Source organism: Rousettus aegyptiacus, unplaced genomic scaffold (assembly GCF_014176215.1).
Source record: "Rousettus aegyptiacus isolate mRouAeg1 unplaced genomic scaffold, mRouAeg1.p scaffold_m13_p_16, whole genome shotgun sequence".
In the NCBI taxonomy this organism is placed as follows: domain Eukaryota; kingdom Metazoa; phylum Chordata; class Mammalia; order Chiroptera; family Pteropodidae; genus Rousettus; species Rousettus aegyptiacus.
In genome coordinates, this window is record NW_023416291.1 from 24,276,659 (window position 1) to 24,295,841 (window position 19,183).

The 19,183-nt window shown below is 37.1% G+C and overlaps 1 protein-coding gene across 3 annotated transcripts in view; it reads right to left on the minus strand.

Moving 5' to 3' along the window:
• GALNT7 (polypeptide N-acetylgalactosaminyltransferase 7) overlaps window positions 1-19,183 on the minus strand; it is a 114,168-nt gene that overhangs the window by 11,130 nt on the left and 83,855 nt on the right. Inside the window, exons 3-9 of one of the 3 annotated variants that reach the window (XM_036233606.1) lie at window positions 11,575-11,741; window positions 7,555-7,685; window positions 7,090-7,169; window positions 4,899-5,081; window positions 4,575-4,757; window positions 1,655-1,772; window positions 78-200 (exon numbers count right to left, since the gene is read on the minus strand). In XM_036233606.1, the coding sequence (XP_036089499.1) occupies window positions 78-200; window positions 1,655-1,772; window positions 4,575-4,757; window positions 4,899-5,081; window positions 7,090-7,169; window positions 7,555-7,685; window positions 11,575-11,741 (985 nt within the window). The remainder of the gene's footprint in view (window positions 1-77; window positions 201-1,654; window positions 1,773-4,574; window positions 4,758-4,898; window positions 5,082-7,089; window positions 7,170-7,554; window positions 7,686-11,574; window positions 11,742-19,183) is intronic. The other 2 variants (XM_016148216.2, XM_016148217.2) reach the window with 2 other exon arrangements.

The following is a 19,183-nucleotide window of genomic DNA, read 5'->3' on the forward strand; positions in this document are numbered from 1 at the left end:
ATTTACTTGACTACCATAGGATTTGGCACATAAATGTTAGTTCCCCAGCCTTCTCCACTTTCAGCCAAAAGACTTACCTTTAGAGTTGGAGAAGACCCAATATAAATGGGTGGAGGATTCCCTTGCCAGCCCTCAAGACGGTAGATGTGTCCAACACGAGAACAAGGGACAAACAGTAATTTGCCACCACATTGCCATATCTATCAAGGAAAAACACATGTGGAAGTTATTTCAAATGTCAAAATACATTAAAGCTGAAAATGTGTCTTGTAACTGTAAACCTGAAATCTTAATTAGATACAGTATCTTCAGAGAATTAATAAACTAAACAATCCTAAAACAATTCGCTTGTTTTTCAAACTCATGTAAAAACAAAGAAGGCAATAGAAAATGCAGTACTATACTGCTCCTAAGGGGCAGCTCCAAGCAATCTTTTCCCAGTGTAACCTTACCAAACCAAGCAGAATCTTCATTCCTAACATCATTCATCACTTCCATTGCTAATATATTTCCCACCTGGGTGATTATTATAATAACCTCCTGCCTGGCTTCTTCACCTATGCTTCTCCCTCCTCAATGCTGTCCTTCTTTATAGCAAGAGATTATTCTAGTGGAAGGGCAGATTTGGGCCATATTATTCTCTTGGTTAATATCTTCAATGGGTATCCACTACTTATCAAATTAAGTAAAAATCTCTTGGCTCAGCATGAAAGGCTCTCTCCAACATGTTCCCACCATACCTGTCCGTTTGTCTTCTTGGATGTCTGTCTTGCTCATGCCATAAGATTCTGTTAAACTGCATGCTTCACTGTTTCCTGAATACATTCTTCATGCTTCACCTTTGTACCTTTCCTCATTTTTTTTTTTTGCTTAGAAGTCCCCCCTTTCCCTTTATCTCTACTAATTAATATCACACCCATCCTTTCAGTTCTGTCTCAAATTCTACCTCCAGCATGATGCTGTTTCTTAATCACCCCAACCAAATGACATTATACATTCTTACTGTATTATGAATTTAAGTATAATTCTATTCTTATCGACCGTGAGTTCCTCGAGAGTGAGGACTGAGTTATTTGTCTCCTATCCCTCCCAGTGATAAGCACTGAACATTTAAGACAAGAGCTAATGAATATCTTATAACTCAAACTGTGAAAGAGTTCTTTCTTTTGGGAAATGGAGTTGCTGTTGGGGCACTGATGATATTACTGCTCAAGAATGGGGGTGCTGCAGGAAGGCAGCTCCACTGTCAGTCTGAGGACGCGAGGTCATTGGGGATCTGCCTCTGTCCCAAATCATCACGCCCTGTAGTAATAAAGTCAGGGAATGGTCAAATGTGGTCCCGACACATGCGGATTCTCCAAAGGTTCTGATGGTATGGAAAGGGTCGGGGTAGAGGGAAGAGGACGTATTTTTTATTTTTTATTTCTGAAGCTCGATGGCCTCAATTTTTAGCTGAGCCATGTAAATACCTGGTAAATTTAGAGCTTGTGTTTTGCTTTCTTTTCCCTAAAGGCACATACATTTTTGTTAGTCATTCCTCATAATTTAGAGAAATGCATTAGACAGTTTTTCCCAAAGAAACTAGCCTTTATCTGAAAGTCACAAAAGTCAGTCACTACTTAGTAAAACACCACTTGTTTAAATGAAATGTTACCTTGTACGAGATCTCAAAGTTCTCACCACCCCAAATCTGGAGACCTGGATCATAGAGACCCAGTTCAAAGAAGAACTCTCGTTCAATGGCAAATAATCCGCCAGCCATGGCTGGGGACCTAAGACAAAGAAACACTACAATAACTGTTAAAGACAAACCCTCTATTATCCCTTTAACCAACAGACAATAAGCCTTTTTGGAGTATAGTCCAACTAATGCACAGAAGAGATAAAACTGATGGCCAAACATTAGGAAATTATAATCTATTCCGAAACAATCTGTCCATAATTCCTTAATGAATTTATGCAATTTCTAACTGAAATCAAATTGTATAGTTCATTACAAATTAGAGCACTGCATCATTTTGCCACTAGAGGGAGTCTTGGTTCCTTCATTGATTTGAAAATTAAGCCTTTAGATTTGGTTAAAGTAGAATTCTCTTTCACTCCTGAAAATACTGAACCATATAGCCCTGGTCTGCTAATTGCACTCACAATGATTCATGAATCATTCTGGGATGAGCGAAACCATACAACCACGGAAACAGTCTGTCATTTTTTAAATTTTATAGCTCAGGGGCTTGCCAAATAAGGGTGTAAATTGTCTTAGAACAGTCACAGTTCATTCAGAGTCTGCAAATGTAGCAGAGAAATGACACAGGAGAATTAGACACAGCTATTTACTATGCCAGGTGGTAGGAATGCAAAGGTGATCTGTGGGGCTTCTTGAATGGAATCTCGAGTTGGGTACTTCTCAGGGAAAAGAGAAAAAAGATTTGGTAGCTTTTTAGGGATAAGTCACTCCTGTCATTGGAAGTGATAGAGGAATAATTTATATACTGTTTCCTGCCTGCCCCTTGAACAATTAATTATTAATGCATCATGATTCTTAAGTAGAATACCTTCTTCATCATCAGAATACCTTTTTCAACATCACAGCTAATTTTCAACCTATCACTAATTCCTATTGATTCTACCTTGAAAATATGTATTGAATCTGTCTATATCTTCCCAACTTCACTGCTACCATCATAGACTAAGCCACCACTGCTTCGACTGCTACAGCAACGCCCTAACTTGTGTCTTTTAGTCTATTCTGCCCCCATCCGAGCCTCATCACACAGCAGGCAGAGTGGACTCAACGCGGGCCTGCATGACGCCAGCATCTCTCTACTCTTGAAGCTTAGCTGGCTCCCTCCTGAGTTCTTCGCTGCCCTGACTGTGCCCTGAACATGCCCATTTCTCTTCTATCTCACAGCCTCCACTCAGGCTGCTCGCTCTCATGAAATGTTCTTCCTCCTTCTCCATGACTCCTCATCCTTCAGGCACTTGATCAGGGCGCCCATTCCAGATGCTCCAGCTGGACCAGGTTCTCCTTTCCATAAGCACCATGTATCCTGTGGTTTTTCTTCATACCACTTACTGTAGTTGCTGTTTCAGAGTTATTTGTGTAGTTTTCTGCCTAATTGCTGTCTCACCCGGTATATTCTGAGTGCTATGAGGGAACCTATCTTTTTTAAAAAAAATTTATCCTCAGAAAATAGTACCTGGCACATAGTAAGCACTCATTAAATATTTGTTGAGTGGATGAATAATGAATCAAGTGATATTTTTAATATTAAAGAAAAGTCACATCAGGGCAAAGTTATTCTCTTATGCCTTTTCTTAAAGTATACTGCCTAACTCACTAAACAGCACTACTACATTTTTGGTTATATTTTCATGTCACATTTATTTAACTGTTATTTAAAATTACTCTATTATAACGCTGCCTTTTTGACCTTTAAATACATTCCCATTGATCTCAGTATATGTTTGAAAATGCAACTTAACATAAAAAGCAATGAATTATTTAAAGGGAAACCACCCTTAAATTTTTCTTGCCCACTTCTAAAAACTTCTTTACTAGACCATGGAATTTGCAAAAATAAAAATGTAATCATGATCTCTTATTTTTTTCTCCCAGAACTGTTTGTTAGTCAAGTAAGCAGGTAAGCAGTATTAGGACTATTCTGAAAAAGAGCTTCAAAGGGAAATTTGAAAAATGTCAAATAGAGCCTAAAGTTCTATAATTTCCTTATGTTTGCCATTACAGAAGCTTGATATAGTGACATCACCAAATCCCACCAACATTTGCATGACATTGGAAATCCCTTTCCCAGCAGCATTCTAATATTATCAGCAGTGTAACAGGAAGAGAGAAAGACCAAAAGCAGAACCATAAGATCAGAAAAATAAAATTAGACATATTTAAAAGCCTTCACTAACATTTGAGCAAACATTTCATTTGGGGCCACTCTTTTGGAAGATAGTAAAATGTTCCAGTTAAAATACCCAAAAAGAATAGAGCAACATAAAGTGCCCTTTCTGTGAAGGAAGTAATAAAAGATTCTATATAACATTTTCCAAATCATGTATTTTATTTATCAGATTTAACTGGTACAAAACTAGTATCTAAGAGTTAGCATATGAAACAAAAGAAAGAAAAAAACAAACAAAAAAAACCTCTTGCTATTGCCTTTCATTGGAAACAGTACACCCAAGGCATCAAAATGGTTATAAAACTCGAACTGTAAGTTATTTATGTATGTAAATTTACAGAATGACATTATCATAAAAAGAATAAAATTTGATGTCTAGATTACTAGGACAGGATAGCAAAAATTTTTTTTTCACTTGTACTTGGAACTAATACCACATAACATTTCTCCCCCACAAAAGTGGAGCCTGCATTTAGGAAAAAGGTAATTATAAAGAAGCTAAAGTGAATCTGAACCTCTGAAATAGTGTAAGGAAAGAAGCGCTTTCAGAATCTAAAGCAGCATCTACAGTTTTAATAACAAATGTTTTAGCTTGGCGAGGAGTTAATAGGTTAGCAAAAGCTGGAGAAAAGAAAAACATGTAAGTGATTTAGTGATTACCGATATGGTTCAGTTTTTGTCTTTCTCATTCTCTTCTCTTGAGGGGTCAGAGGCACCCGTTTCCAGAGCATACTCCAATCCCATGCTCCTCGGGCATACCCATCTTCGTCACCACCCCCTTGGGGTACAATTTCATATGTGTTGCCATTTATGACATCTATAATCGGCACAGTGCAAATGGTTCTGTAGTGTGTTGATGATGGCAGCAAAGATGAAATGGAAGGGTGTGTACGGACCCACATATTTATATGCGTACATGGGGAAGGAAACAAAAAAGTACTTAGATAAGCATTCCACGGAAGAAAATAAAGTAGTAAGCTTTACCGATAAGGTTCAGTTTTATGTTTTCTTTTGGCCTTTTCCTTGTGGCTTAGAGGAATACGTTTCCATAGTAAACTCCAGTCCCAGGCCCCTCTGGCAAAACCATCTTCATCCCCACCTTGCTGTGGTTCAATGGAATAATCATTCCCATCTATGTAATCTATTAGAGGCACAGTACATGTAGTTCTGAAACATTTACAGAAAATGAAAAACATTTAAGAACCCAAAACTGACTAGGTTTAGCATGCCTAGCTATATTATCTCTTTTTATCATTGATTTGGTTTTGGGGATTTTTGTTTGTTATTTGTACTAGGGGACTTTGATATCTAAATGGGAAATGGAAGTCAATGAATGTCCTATCAAAGTCAAGGAGCCTGTTCTCGTTAGGGAAGGACAGAGGGGACTCACTCCTTGGCTTACAGACAGACGTCAAGAACAAAGAGCCATGTCTTTGAACTTACTTCACAGTGTTTTCTCATTTTCATTTTGGTTCTATGGGCAACTTTCTCTTGGTAATTTTGTATTATTTACAAGATTTTCCTGCTTGTTATTTTCCCACTTAATTCTCTATTAAAAAGTAAATGTGTGTGTGTGTGTGTGTGTGTGTGTGGTATGTGCATATGCACGTCAGTATAAAAAGATAATACCTGCTACATTTTTAGCAGTTCCCCCAATTCTTTGTTGCTTTCTATTTCTTTGGAAGCACTTATGAAAAATCTGTTTCTGTACTTTTCCTTGATATTGTTTTCCAACTCCTTTTTATTGCAAAAAACAGCTTTCGTTGCAAAAAAAAAAAAAAGAGTATTGTATTCCTGCTTTTTAAAGAAATGAGAAAAAAAATCCTTCAAAATCTGCTGAAGAACTTCTCAGAATTTGGAGGAAAAAAAATCCCTTGTATTTGACTTGCTAGTACTGTATGACTAATTCAAGTCAACTCTATAATTTGGTATGCTGATTGTTTCAGTGCTCATCTTATCAGAAAGGATTTTAAAATGCATTTCCTAAAATGGAGATTACAACTTTTCATAACCACGTTAAGGGACTTTTTAGATGTTTAGAAACCAAGTAAAAGGGGAAAACTTGTGGGGCTTAGAATTTCGATATGGTGGAGGTAGATCTGAGAAAGGTATGTTATTCCCTCTAGAATAACTGCCATGGGACAGTGGAGGGTCGCTGTGCGATTTGTGGGATTGCCACAGGACTTCAGGAAAACCAACTATCTCCTTACCTACTACCCCAGAGGACTGCTAGTTTTCACCTGGAGAGGTGAAGGTCTGTTTTCTTTCCTCACTTCTCATGTCTATCAGATTTCTTAATAAATAGTGAAGTGTAAGGTGTACCAAAGAGATTTCAGTTTGATAGTTTATTAGCTCTCTGATTGGAGGCAAATTAATGAACTTCTCTAAGCCTTAGTATCCTCTTCAGTACAATGGAGCTGATAATATCTATCTTGTAGGAATGCTGTGAGCATTAAATCAAGACAGCATGTGAAAAATGTTTATAATAGGCCTTCACATTAAATCCTCCGATGATTAAATCCTCCAAAATTCCTCCTTTGACTCATGTCGTTTGCCACAGGGCCCTAACTTATTTTCCTAGAGTCAGAGGCAGTCAGCAGCATTCTGGACCAAAATCAGGGAAGGTTTTTGGAACTAGAAGATTGATGTTGACTTTTATTGTTTTCAGATATTTCTGTAAATTTAATGGGGATCACATTTCCATGGAATAGCTGTCTATTTCTAAACTTTAAAGTTTCTATAGGAACCCACAGCCCTGACACAAGAAACAACTTGCCCTTAATATCTTGAGTAATAATTTAAAAGGGCATAAGAAAAACCAATAGGTATAATTTCAAAGCTTGCTCTTTCAAGTCTTTAGAATTGTTACCACACGTAGAAGGAGCAATTAGTATTACTCTTAGAGAAAGCTTCTAGAGCTGGAGGAAGTCTCTTCAATAACTAAACCACAGATGATCCTCAGATCAGATGCCCTAGGCTTATCCCAAATGCCTGGCTGCCTGCATTTGAATCAGTACAAAGTTATCAGTCTAGCTCCACCCCAGGAAACAACTAGCTGAGTGATAACACTTAAAACAGACATTTGATGTACTGAATGGAACTGGAAGTAGGAAGAATGAGAATTTTATTTGTCCTCTTAGGATGACAGGAAAGAAAAAGAGCAAGGTAATATTACCTGTCCTTAGATATGGGAGCTACAAGTGGTGCATACCAGTTAACTGCCACCTCACAGTGGGCATCAAGGTATATCAGAACCTTAAAAAAAAGAGACAGGGTGAAAGAACACTCATATATTATACATCATACATGATACACAATTTAAAATTAGATACTAATGTAAGTTAGCATTAGAGTCAATTTTGGCATATAAGTTTTATATGTTTAAGCCAGCATTTTCATTTCAATTAAAAAAAAAATAGGGTACTTAGTGCTAGGTGGGTACTAGACTTAACAGGGGGTCACTTTGTAAATTATATAAATGCCTAACCACTATACTGTATACCTGAAATTAATATAATATTATATTAAATGCCAACTATAATTGAAAAAAATTTTTAAAGTGTACTTAAAAATGCAGATGATCTTTTAGCAAAACCAAAATGTTGACACTGTAGATATCAAGAATAAAAATGTTTCCTACCTGTCCAAGTTTAGCCTTCTGGGCACCAATACTTCGTGCTTGAATTAAGCCTTCTCTTCTCTCATTTCTAAATACCTTTACTAGGCCATTCCACAGCTTAATATAGTCATCTAGTTTTTCTTTTAAGTGTTCTGTGAATAAAAGAATTCAGTCAACATAAATTATATTTATTTATATAAACCATTTAAACTATTATTTTTCTCAAGAAACGGGGATAGGCAAAAGGTACTGTAAGCAGTCAATAATTTTACACAGACCAGATTGAATGTTTAGTCTACAGAAAAGCAAGGTAAAGTATTATTTGAGTTAAATTTTGAGCTTAATATGCCTTCAGAGAACTGGTTGGCCTGAGAATGATCAAACATCTCTCTAAGCATTAAATAAATGATGACTATGCCAACTGAAAAGAAAACTTAAAAATTTTTAAAATTAAAAGAATCAAAAATTGAAAAAATTCACGTTAGTGTCATATTTAAAAGCTTTCGGGCAAATATCTGTTTGCTTTCTACAGAAGCAATGGCTCAGGATTTCAGAAGATACACCGCCTACAAATAACATTATATGACTTCTTTGGAATCTGCACAGGGTACAGGTAGACATTTGTTTTGGAGCCATCTTTCTCCAAGTATAATCAGTATCCAAGGTTGTAGTCTCAGTGTAATGAATATAGTTGCCGTCAAGTTGGCAAATAACAATTGAGAGATCCCATTTTTTCTGCATTTTAAGCATCAACGGTGAATGTATGTATATACGTATATATGAATGGATGTGTGTACAGATATATATATATATTTACAAATAAATATTTACACATTTCTATAATAAATAAACCATATATATGGGATTCGGTAGAGGAAATTTTGTGTTATAAAAACAAGATATATTTGTCAACGTTTCCATCTTGACCTCCCAGTTGCAAGGAACAGCTTTTGTTTGTATCACAACAAGCCCATGAAATTGGCTCTTTACAGCCACAACTAGCTCCTGGATCCTTCAGGGCATTTTTTGTCGACACAAAAATTTATTTTTAAATTGTTTAAAATTTTGGCCCATGCATATGAAAACAGACAAAAACATAGCTGTATTTAGTGATAAGCTAGTGGTTAAATGGGCAAATCAGACTGAATACTTAACTCATTTTTAGAGAGCTTATAATTAATTACCAAGACACCCACATATGGATATTCAAATTTGAGAAGAAATAAAATTTCCCCTTTTCTATTTTGGCATCTGGTTTCAATGGCAATTATAAACAAAATTCTCATGGTGAATTATATTTTTTTCCCCAGAAAAATCTAGGTAATTTTCCTTGCAATTTAAATATTTTTAAAGAGCTTTTACTTTTTTTTTTCAGCCTAGTATAAGCCTGTTTGTTTGTTTTTGTTTTTAAGCCCCTTCTAAATTGCATTAGGTGTTTTTTTGGAAATGCAATCTAAAGAAATCTAAAATAAATTTTTTATGCCAGAAATGAGGTGATGGCCAGTTCTTTAAATTTAGATTCTTAGTGAAGATGGCTCAAAACAGTAGTCGGTGAATCAAATGACTTCTGGCTTCTTTGGGACCTTGCATTATGGCACACTGTACTGGATTAATGTTCAAAGTATTCACCGTCTCTCCTTGGGGGGTGATTATCCTCCCCAAACCCCTGATGTCGGGCTGGGCCATGTGACTTGCTATGGCCAATGAGATGGGGTTAGAAATGACAATGAAGTACTTCTAAGCAGAACTGTCAAAACCCCTCTAGTCTTTTCTTTCCCTCTGCCCTTAGGCAGGCAATGTCTGAGATCAGGCAGCTTCGGCAGCCAAGGCTCTGCAGTGAGGACATGGGGACGAGCAGGGCTGACCCACAGGGAACATGCCGCATGAACATAAACGAGAGAACAGCATTATAACCCTTCATTGTTACAAGCCACTGAGGGTGTGGGGTTGCCTTTGATCTTGACCTGACGCAGCCCCGCAGCCCTGGCTGGCTGATGCACATGTGGAAAGGTTCGTGCTCTACTTAAAGGCCCCAAATCTTGTTTTGAGAGGATACTGTAACTTTTAGAAACTCAAGTGTTATGAGCAGCCAGGTCCTTCGTGAGGTTTTATATTAGTATTTTGTCTTAAAAACAAACAAACAAAAAACTTACAACTCAAAGTTCTATTTTCTGAATCTATTGAAGAAAGAACAAACCCAAATTTTCACTCCAATCAGATGTATCAAAGACTATATAATTTTATCAAGGATAAAGTTAAAGACCTCTGTACTTCTGTTCAAGGGTAGCTGCAACAAAGTCTGCATGCTCTAAGCTAAGCAGGCCCTGCATGTGATTGCTTTTAAAAGGTGTTACAAGAGACTGTATTAGAGGTTTATAACAAAAGAAGCACTGACCATACAAAAAAAAAATTTAAAGTAGAAAAAACTTAAGTCCAAAATTTCATTCTCCTTTTCCGGGGTCGAGTAGTTATTTTAGGATGGCAAACATCTTTGGGTGTATCTTCACATTTTTTTATTTTTAGGATATGCTAAGATTTTACTTGTATTAATAACACGGGGCTTCTTAAAATCAGAATAATCATAGTCATGGGATTTCCCAAAGTTATTTTTGTAGATTTAGTTTTAGATATTGATACCAACAATATCACTTTAAAACATATTTTCAAATATTTATCTTGAGACAGGAATAATATTTTTAATGAAAACATTTGTCATTGAAAATTGCAACCAAGGTAAGATGTCTAAGCTAAAGTCATTTGATGTGACTATAAATGTTAAAGTTATACATTCCCTAGCATAATGAAAAATAATTGTTCGAAAAAAGTGATCAGTTGCACAGAGATGAGAGGAAAAGGAAATAGGCTATATTTCTGTTCTTCTCTATGCTAACGTATGTGTACAAGGTCAAGGCTCTGGTCATGGCCTTGCATAAACGGTACAGGTTTATCCAGACTGCAAGAGTTTCAAGCTAAGTTTTTGAGGAAGCTTTTGTAAAGCCATTATGAATGGCACTTTTGTGCTACCCATGTTCCGTCTTTACTTCTGACATTATAGTCAGCAGTATTACTACTGTACGAGAAAACCGTCTGCAAAATTTATTTGCCAAAAAGCAAATACCCTGCTGCTACTGAGTAGTTCGATTTCTTTGGTCAAGTTTCAAAGGCTTCAATTCAGTTTTGTCACAAAAAAAGAAAAATAAATAAATACTCGGATCTGGGTTTCAGCAGCACCATTGCATTTTTCATTTGGCGTGATGATTTGGGGTCTGAGCTATAGCATTATCTATCTTTTGTTATTTATGTCATTAAGAAGATACATTTGGCTTACAATAATGGATCTATTTAAAGAAAAAATTGTTAACTTCAACCCACTTATCTGGAAAATCAATGCTCAATCTCTCTCTTGCCAAGATGAACCAAGACTAACCAATGTCTCCTCTCCAAATGCTATAAAAGCTGGCTTCATATAAAGAATAAAAAAATACTTTCTATTATTAATAAAATAGTCCATGGTTTCTGGTCAAATTCAATGTTGTATCATCATTAATTTGCAAAATACAGGCTCTTATATAGGTATATGGATTTCAGTTTGACAACTATGGATGGAGCATCAGGTGGTGTTACAATATACATGCAATAACATTTTTCAGTCTTTCAATAAATTACTTGTGACTAACTTTTTGCAAAATCCAATGTCCAATGAATTGGTATCATATAGAGTAGTGGTTAAACACACAGACTTATGAACCTGTAGATTTGATTCCAGCTGTTAATTACCACCTCTGTGATTGCTGGCAAGTTACTTAACATATATGAGCCTCATGTGTAAAATGGAGATAATAACAATATCCATCATAAGGATTACAGTCAAGATTAAACAAAATGATTTATATACAATGCTTGGTACAGTGCCAACTTATTGATAAGAGATGCTAACAGCAGACATTAAGTATTGATTTTTAAAGAGTAATTATTTTGAAATCACATTTTTCCATAATTAACTTATTTCATAGATAAAAATGACAATTCCATAGCTATTACCTTTATTACTGAAATCATCAATTAACACAATTTCTGCTAAATATTTCCTTGGAGTCCTTTTAATTACACTGTGGACTGTTCTCATGAGGGTTGACCATCCTTCATTATGGAAGACAATGACAACACTGGAAGTGAGCAGATTTTCATCATAATGCCAATATTTGCATCTGCAAGAGGAAATTTTCATCATATTTATTTTGAGGTAATCTATAATGCTTGCTTCCAAACTTATCATGATTATGTTTTCTGACTAGATTGAATATTATTGACTTAAAGTAAATGAAATACAACTTTTTATATTTTAACAGAAACACAAGATAGAAGAGAGACGCTATTATGAGATGAAGTTACTCATAGACAAAGCTGCTTCCTAACCAACTGGCATTTTTTATATGATAGAGAACTAATTTGTAAATTTATACTGCCCAGCTGGAATGCTTAAGATATTATTTACAGCTTTCAGGTTTTTTTTTTTCATAACTCAGATCTCGGTTTATTTCCTCTTTAAAACTTGAGCTTCTGGTACAGGGATTTATATCACTTGCTGTGAATAAACCCCTATATAACTGCATTTGAAATCTATCCTATTCTAATATGACTCAAATATTAAGAAAAAAATTTTTAAGGCTGAACTGTGACATGTGCGGCAGGCATTCAAAAATTAACTGCTGCATGAATGAACAAAGTTCTAATATTGTTTAGAATCACTAGATTGGCTAAAGAAGGATCTTCAGCTATTTAACATAAAACTATTCGAAACTGTTGCAGGAGTAAAGTTGTCAGGAGCCTTTTTCTGATTGGAAGAAAACTAAAAACAGGGCCTGATAAAGATTCAAGGAGCCAGAGGAGGTTCAGTGAATTTGACAGAAGTATGATATGCATGTGTATGTGTGTGTGTGTGTGTGTGTGTGCGCGCACGCGCGTGTGCGTGCGCGTGTGTACATACATATTACATTTTTTTTCTGTTTGATTATGGGAGAACAAGATAGTTAAGAACAAAATAGACTAATGAGAATGACATGAGACCCATGTTCTTTTGCAGGAGTTAGTTTTCAGAACTAGCATTTCTAGCCTATTATGTTCTCCTTGATAAGTGAAAGGGAAAGCTTTTTGTTTTTCCCCCACAGCTTTTCACGAACTAGTAGAGAACCTTGTTCCCAAGTATAATGTGAAACCATGAAAGCAATAATTAACTTTATCAGTTTAATAACCTATACCAGCATTTAGAATAGTAACTGTTCTCTAACACAGGGCCTGCCCCAGTACAGTCAGAAACAACCTTTTTTCCAGGTGTTTATTTTCCTTTCAAACTTGTTCTGCATTGTCTTTGTTCTTAGAGGTTATTTTAATAGAAATGCAGACTGAGTTTGGTAATCCATGCAGTCTTGTTTCTTATATCTGCATTTTCTCATTAAATGAGTCAGCGGTAAGTACCTACCATGCCCAAGCTCTGAGCCAGCCACTGGAGCTACAGCACGTATGAAGACATACGTGGTGTCTGACCTTATAAAGACATGGAGCAAATATCTGTACTTTCCATGAGTGTGTTGGTTGGAAAACCAGGGTGCAAATGACAGGTGGACCTCACTTGGCCTCAAGACATGTGGTCAGGAAGGCCTCTGGCAGCCAGTAATGTGAGGGCGAAACCGAAAGGATGTTGAGAAAAAACTACTGAGACCAAGAAGTAGTGAGGCAGTGGGGAAGAAAAGATAAAAAGCGCAGGAATGAAGTGTGTGCGCATGATTCAGATATTATGAGATCTTGAAAAATGAACAGATGGTAGATCTGTATCTTTGGGCAATACAATTAAATTATGAAAATAAACATGAGTTAAAAAGGAAAAGGGCATTTGCAGTATAATAGCAAATAACGGCATATACGTATTATGTGCCAGGCACTACTCTATTTGTTTTCACTTTTATTAACTTCTTTAACCTGCCAACACCACTATGAGGTTAGTATTATTAATGTCCCCATTAATAATAGATGAGGAAACTGAGGCTTATAGACAAATGATTTGTCTAAGATCACACAGCTAGTTAAGTTATGAAGCCAGGAAATAAACCAAAATTATCTCAAGATAATAAGCAATCTTGTTTAACATAAACAAAAGGAACAGGAAAAAATATTAGCTATTTCTATGTATGAATGGCTAAGAACTAATCTAGGATCTAAGAACTGAATTTGACATTGAATTTCAATTCAGTACAGGGCCCCCGTACAGCTTATTGCTACGTAATGGGAGCGCTCTTCCCTCCACTTCCTCCCTGAGGTTTTGTTTTTTTTTTTTTTTGGCCAGGAGATAACCCCAGGAATAGGGAAGAAGTGGTGGGGCCTGTCCTCCTTCGACAGTCAGCTAAATGAAGAGGGATTTCCAAAGCTGAGAGGGGCCAAATGCTCTTGCAGAAGAACAAGCTCTTTGGGTGGTGAGCACACAATGTAATATACATGTAATATATTATTGAATTGTACATGTGAAACCTATTTGATTTTATTAACCAATGTCACCTCAATAATTTTAACAAATAAAAAAATATAGCAGAGGTGGAATGCAGATCTTGAAAGAAGATAAGTGTTTCTAGAGAAACTAATCCATGCAGAGCAAAGGGTATCTGATTTTAGGTGGGTAGGGATAATAATTGCCCCCCCCCAAAAAAAATCAAACTAATTCAAATGGAGCCTCGGGCAACATTTTTATTCCTCAAATTCTAACCACTGGGTTTAACACAGCAGAACTGGATAGGAAAGACAGCAGTTCTGCTTCAACAGACACTAGAACTGAAAATAGTTAAGATATGAAAGGAGATTTGGGACTTGCTGATTTCTAAGGCAAAAGATGACAACTTGGGAAACAAGCCAGACAGGGACTTTAAATGGAGACAGAAATGAACTGAAAACAAAGAAAGACTGAAGGAGGAGAACAAGAGGGTAGAGTGAAGATAAGAGAGGGGGTCCACGAGGGGGACCTTCACCGTCCTGGGGAACTCCAGGGGTCTGGACATGGCGTCTAACGTCCTTACACAGGACGAGGGGACAAGAGAGTTGGGAGAGAGTGTGTTGTCTGACTTTCCCATTTCCTCTCACCTATGTACAGTTTGGAAATAACTCCAAACATGTAAACTAGATTGTGTGCTAGTAACAACTTTCAGTGTGTATTTGTCCTATTTTCTTTGTCTTAAAAATTACAAAAATAATACACAGCCTGATGTACAAAATTTTAAAAAATATATAAGCTTATAAAGTAAAGGAGAAAGTTCCTACCCCTCCAAATCTCCCCAACTATGTCAAATCTCACCTTTTGGGGAAATCGTTAATAGTTGATAGTATATTTTTTAGTTTTTTAAAGACTCGTGCAGGCAAATTAATGTATATACAACATAGTCAACATATATTCAGATGAGTATGTATCGATTCTTCTTCCATGTGAGTAGGTACAGATTTATCGTATCTAATTATTTTTAATGCTGCATAATACTTCTTATTGACAGACATTTCAGTTGAGTCTACAAATAATGTTATAATAATCATCCTTATGCATATATCTCTGTGCTCGTGCCTAGGACGCTGTCCTACAAAATGCTCAAGCCTGTAAACTTGTTAAGGAGAGAACCTCATCTGTCTCGCTTACCACCATCTAACATGTAGTAGCTGCTCCATATTTATGGAATTGCTTTGGGTGCATTTTTGAAATGCCTCTTGATGTATTTTCTACTCACAGTAATGTCCACTCTCCACCCCACAACCCTGCTATTTTAAGATATTCTCAAGAATAGCTAAACCCATATGACAGGTGGAAGGGAGAAAAGGGAAGTAGAAGCTCTTCTAGTGGAGAGAAGAAAATCTGGCGGGAACAGGATGATGTAACATAATAAAAGCAAACACGGAGGGAACTGTGGCCGGCTTCCATTTCTGAACTCTAGGAGGAGGATACCCAACGCCGGGCGGCTGCAGCGCAGAACAGAAATGATGCTGAGGTGTACTCAGGCTGGGAGAGGTCAAGGTAATTCCCTTTCCTATCTCTTTTTTGCAGTTTCCCTTGTTCTAGGATGGAGCTAGAGAGCCTAGAAATTTCCACACGCTTTTGGTGGAAATATGGAAAGGAGCTGAGAGTGAAGATCCGGCCGCCTGCCAGGAATCACCACACTAAGGGGTAAGATGACACAGGTGGCGAAGCCATGGGGTAGAGGGCGTAAGCCACGAACTGGCCCCTGGGGTTCAGAGGACCCATAGTATCCGTGAAAGGCTAAGTAGAAATGAGTCCCCAAAGTGCAGCACGCATGGAAAAGGACCATCCGTCCTAAATGCAAAGGGAGATCGACCAGAAGTTACTACAGCAGGGGCTCGTTGAGCAGCAAGGAGGTCGCTACACCTGAATAGACAGGGTACAACTCACTCAGGGCCAGGAGGGGGCAGCAGAGAGGGAGGTGAGCAGACCAGGACCTTCCGCACTGCCTCAAGGATATATGACTCTCTGTCACTGGGATACTAAAGAAAGACGAGAGATCTCTGCAGCACAGAAACGGCCCAGATGGGGGAGGAGTTTGTACTTCAGCCTGATCAGACACCAGCCCAAAGGGGACCTTTACGCCAACACAGACTGGGTTACCTTTCATTTGCCACCATCGGCCCAAATGCAGATCATGAGAAAGTTTAGCTATTTGGCAGTTTTCTTATTTTCCACTGTGAGATGAAGCCATGAGGTAGAGTACACAGAAGTAGAGCTTATACTAAACAAAGCCTCGATATTAAGGCTTAGTATTAAAAGAAGCACCCATGGCATTGAGGTAAAAACTCTTATTTTGTATCCTTTTTCTCACCACTGGAGTAGAGTATGTTCTAGCTTCTAACAAGAAGGAAGACCAACTGAAACAAGTAAGCCACATTTAAATGGATGGGTTTTGTTACAGGCTTTTGACTAATTTCTGCTCTCTGGCACTTCATTTTCCAAGATTGCTTTAAGACTCTAACATCAAGGACAGCAGTGTCTTAGTTTTATCACAAAACAGCTCTGGTTACAAATATTCACGTTCAGATCATAGACTCGCAATGATTAAAGCTATGGAGTTATTCTGAAAGTAATTCAACAGAATATTTTCTTGGTAGCTGTGTAGGCCAGGTGCTTGGTATCGGAAGAAAAGATGAGAATGAAGAATTTTCATACTGACTTTTCTATAACTTAAAAAAGATTTCAAAACAAAAAATGAAATGCCAGTGAATAATTTACTTGCATTCTCTGTACGAGCTATGTTTTTTTAGCATCTGTAGTTTGATATAAAGCTTTGCCGGATTTCTATTTTATCAATAAATAATGTCTAATTCAGCAGATTATGAAAAACTCAACATTTTGAGGCTGCAAGTTTCTGCAAGTTCCGTATGTACTATAATTAATCTACAGTAGTATGTATGTGTGTGCATGCTTGTGTATTTATGTGTGGATCTTGCCCCTTATCAAGGTTGTATATTGCTTCTAGATCATTTCCTGAGAGTCTCAATAAAAGGAGTCATTTTGGATTCTCTTCCTTTAATTCTGCAAGCGCCCTGAATCTAATAGAGAAGATTCTTCAGGCATAGGAAACAATTCCTCAATTTCAGAAACACTGGTTTTTAAAAACTATCTGCTTTTACTTTTAAATAAATTGAGAATCTTTCCTGTCTCCATCTAAAACCTGTTGCCCACTCCTATGATGACAGAGGTGGAAAAATGCTTAGAATTTACACTTAACAGTGTGAACACCCAACAGATCAATAAATTAGTAATGTAGAATTTAAAATTTAACTTAGCATTCAGAAACCAATATATATTTTCAATGAAGGGAGAATTATCACTGTTAAACCCATTCACTCAAACTCAGATGACTGAGGGGAATGGATTTTTCCCAAGTATTCGGTTTCTATACACTCTGACTGGAATGATACAAAGTGAGCTCCTCGAGAATGTGCTGTGGGAGATTATATTCCTTACTGTTTATTACACATAGCAAAACCAAGAATTTAAGCATCAGAGAACTTTATAATTAACCCTGATCATGTGGATTTTGTCAGTGTATTTCCCAGAAAAGGTTGTTATAATGATGCAGATGTGGACTAGCCAACATAAGGGCGATATTACAACCCTCAATCTGTACATAATTCCTTTAAACATGTCATTTAAAATTACATTGGCACTTTTTTTTTTTTTTGCAACCATATCATATTGCTAGCTTACAAGTCCTTAAAACTTATCTCTTCAATGTTGCTCATTCTGTATTTTTGCAGCGGAACTCAGTATAAAGTGCCATGTTTACATTTACTGAATTTTATATTGTTGGTTTAGCTGCTTGCTCCAGCAGGTTCTGCTCTTTGATGATTTTGTCAATTGGCATATATAACCATCTGTCCCAGTTTTCTGTGTTGTAAATTAGATTAGTAAGATTGCTATCTCTGTATCTACTGTTTATGTGGATGACTATGAGAAGGTCAAATACAGTGTTTTAAAGCTATGTGTAATCTTTGGGCAGTTCTATCACTCCATTCATCAATTTCACCTGACTGCACGATCATTCACACTGCGTTTCTTTATCTGCCCACAGGGATCTGAAGCCTTTACTCAACTATCCTGCTAAATTAAGATGCATTAGGTATCACAATCTCCTGGTCCACTTGTGTTACGTTCATGTCTTTTTTAAGATACAGTTACTGGTTTGGTCTGAATTCTTTTCAGAGACTCACCCTGGCACCTAGTGACCTTTTAAGTACGTATAAGTGATCTCTCCTGGGATCTTAGGGCATCAACGTCAAGTTTCCAGAGCCAAACTTTCTCCCCTTTGGAAATACAAGGCGATATTTCACCACCTTCACTTTCCTAAAAGCGCTTGTCTTCTCCACATTACCTCTGGATTATGGACAGCACTTCCTCTCAAAGTCGTCTGGTAAATTCCTCAGCATCTAGTGCTATAAGAGGTTGTAAAGACCTCAACAAAGTTAAAGTACTCAGGCGCTTTCTTATTCTATGCTCAGTATCTTTGAATTTAATTCCCTCTTAACGTGTTGGCTATAAAACTTTCAGTATGGACACTACTCCTGCAGAGAGCTAAGACACAAAAGTATTGCACATATCTGTTTTCGATCATATGTTAAAATCATATAATATGCACTGATAATATGCCTTCTCTGCCTTTATTTTACTCCAAACATTTTTAAATTATCATCATCATCATTATTAGTTATATCTTTGGCAGATACCACTTGGGATATAGGTCTGGAATGTCTCCTGCTTCTCTGAAAGCTTCCTTTCACTCACTGTCCTGCCCAGGTCACACCTTCTTTCAGACCCTTTACACAGCTGCTACTGAGTACAAGAGATCACATGTTGTCTGTCATCCCTAGTCCAGTAGGAATGCCTAGCCATGAAAACTTGTCCAAGCTGGGCCAATTAGAGGCTCTCTCCCTGGACTTTGGGCTTCTGAGACTCTAGTTGGTTTTATTAGGCTCTCAAAATGATCCCATGAGGCAAACAAGGGCTGGGCAGCAGTTTCATGGAGAAGCAGAGACAAGAGTTCATGAACCCTCAGAGAAAGAGCATATAATCTTGATTCTTGGTTTTTCCTTTCCTGGTTCAGTATGGTGTACT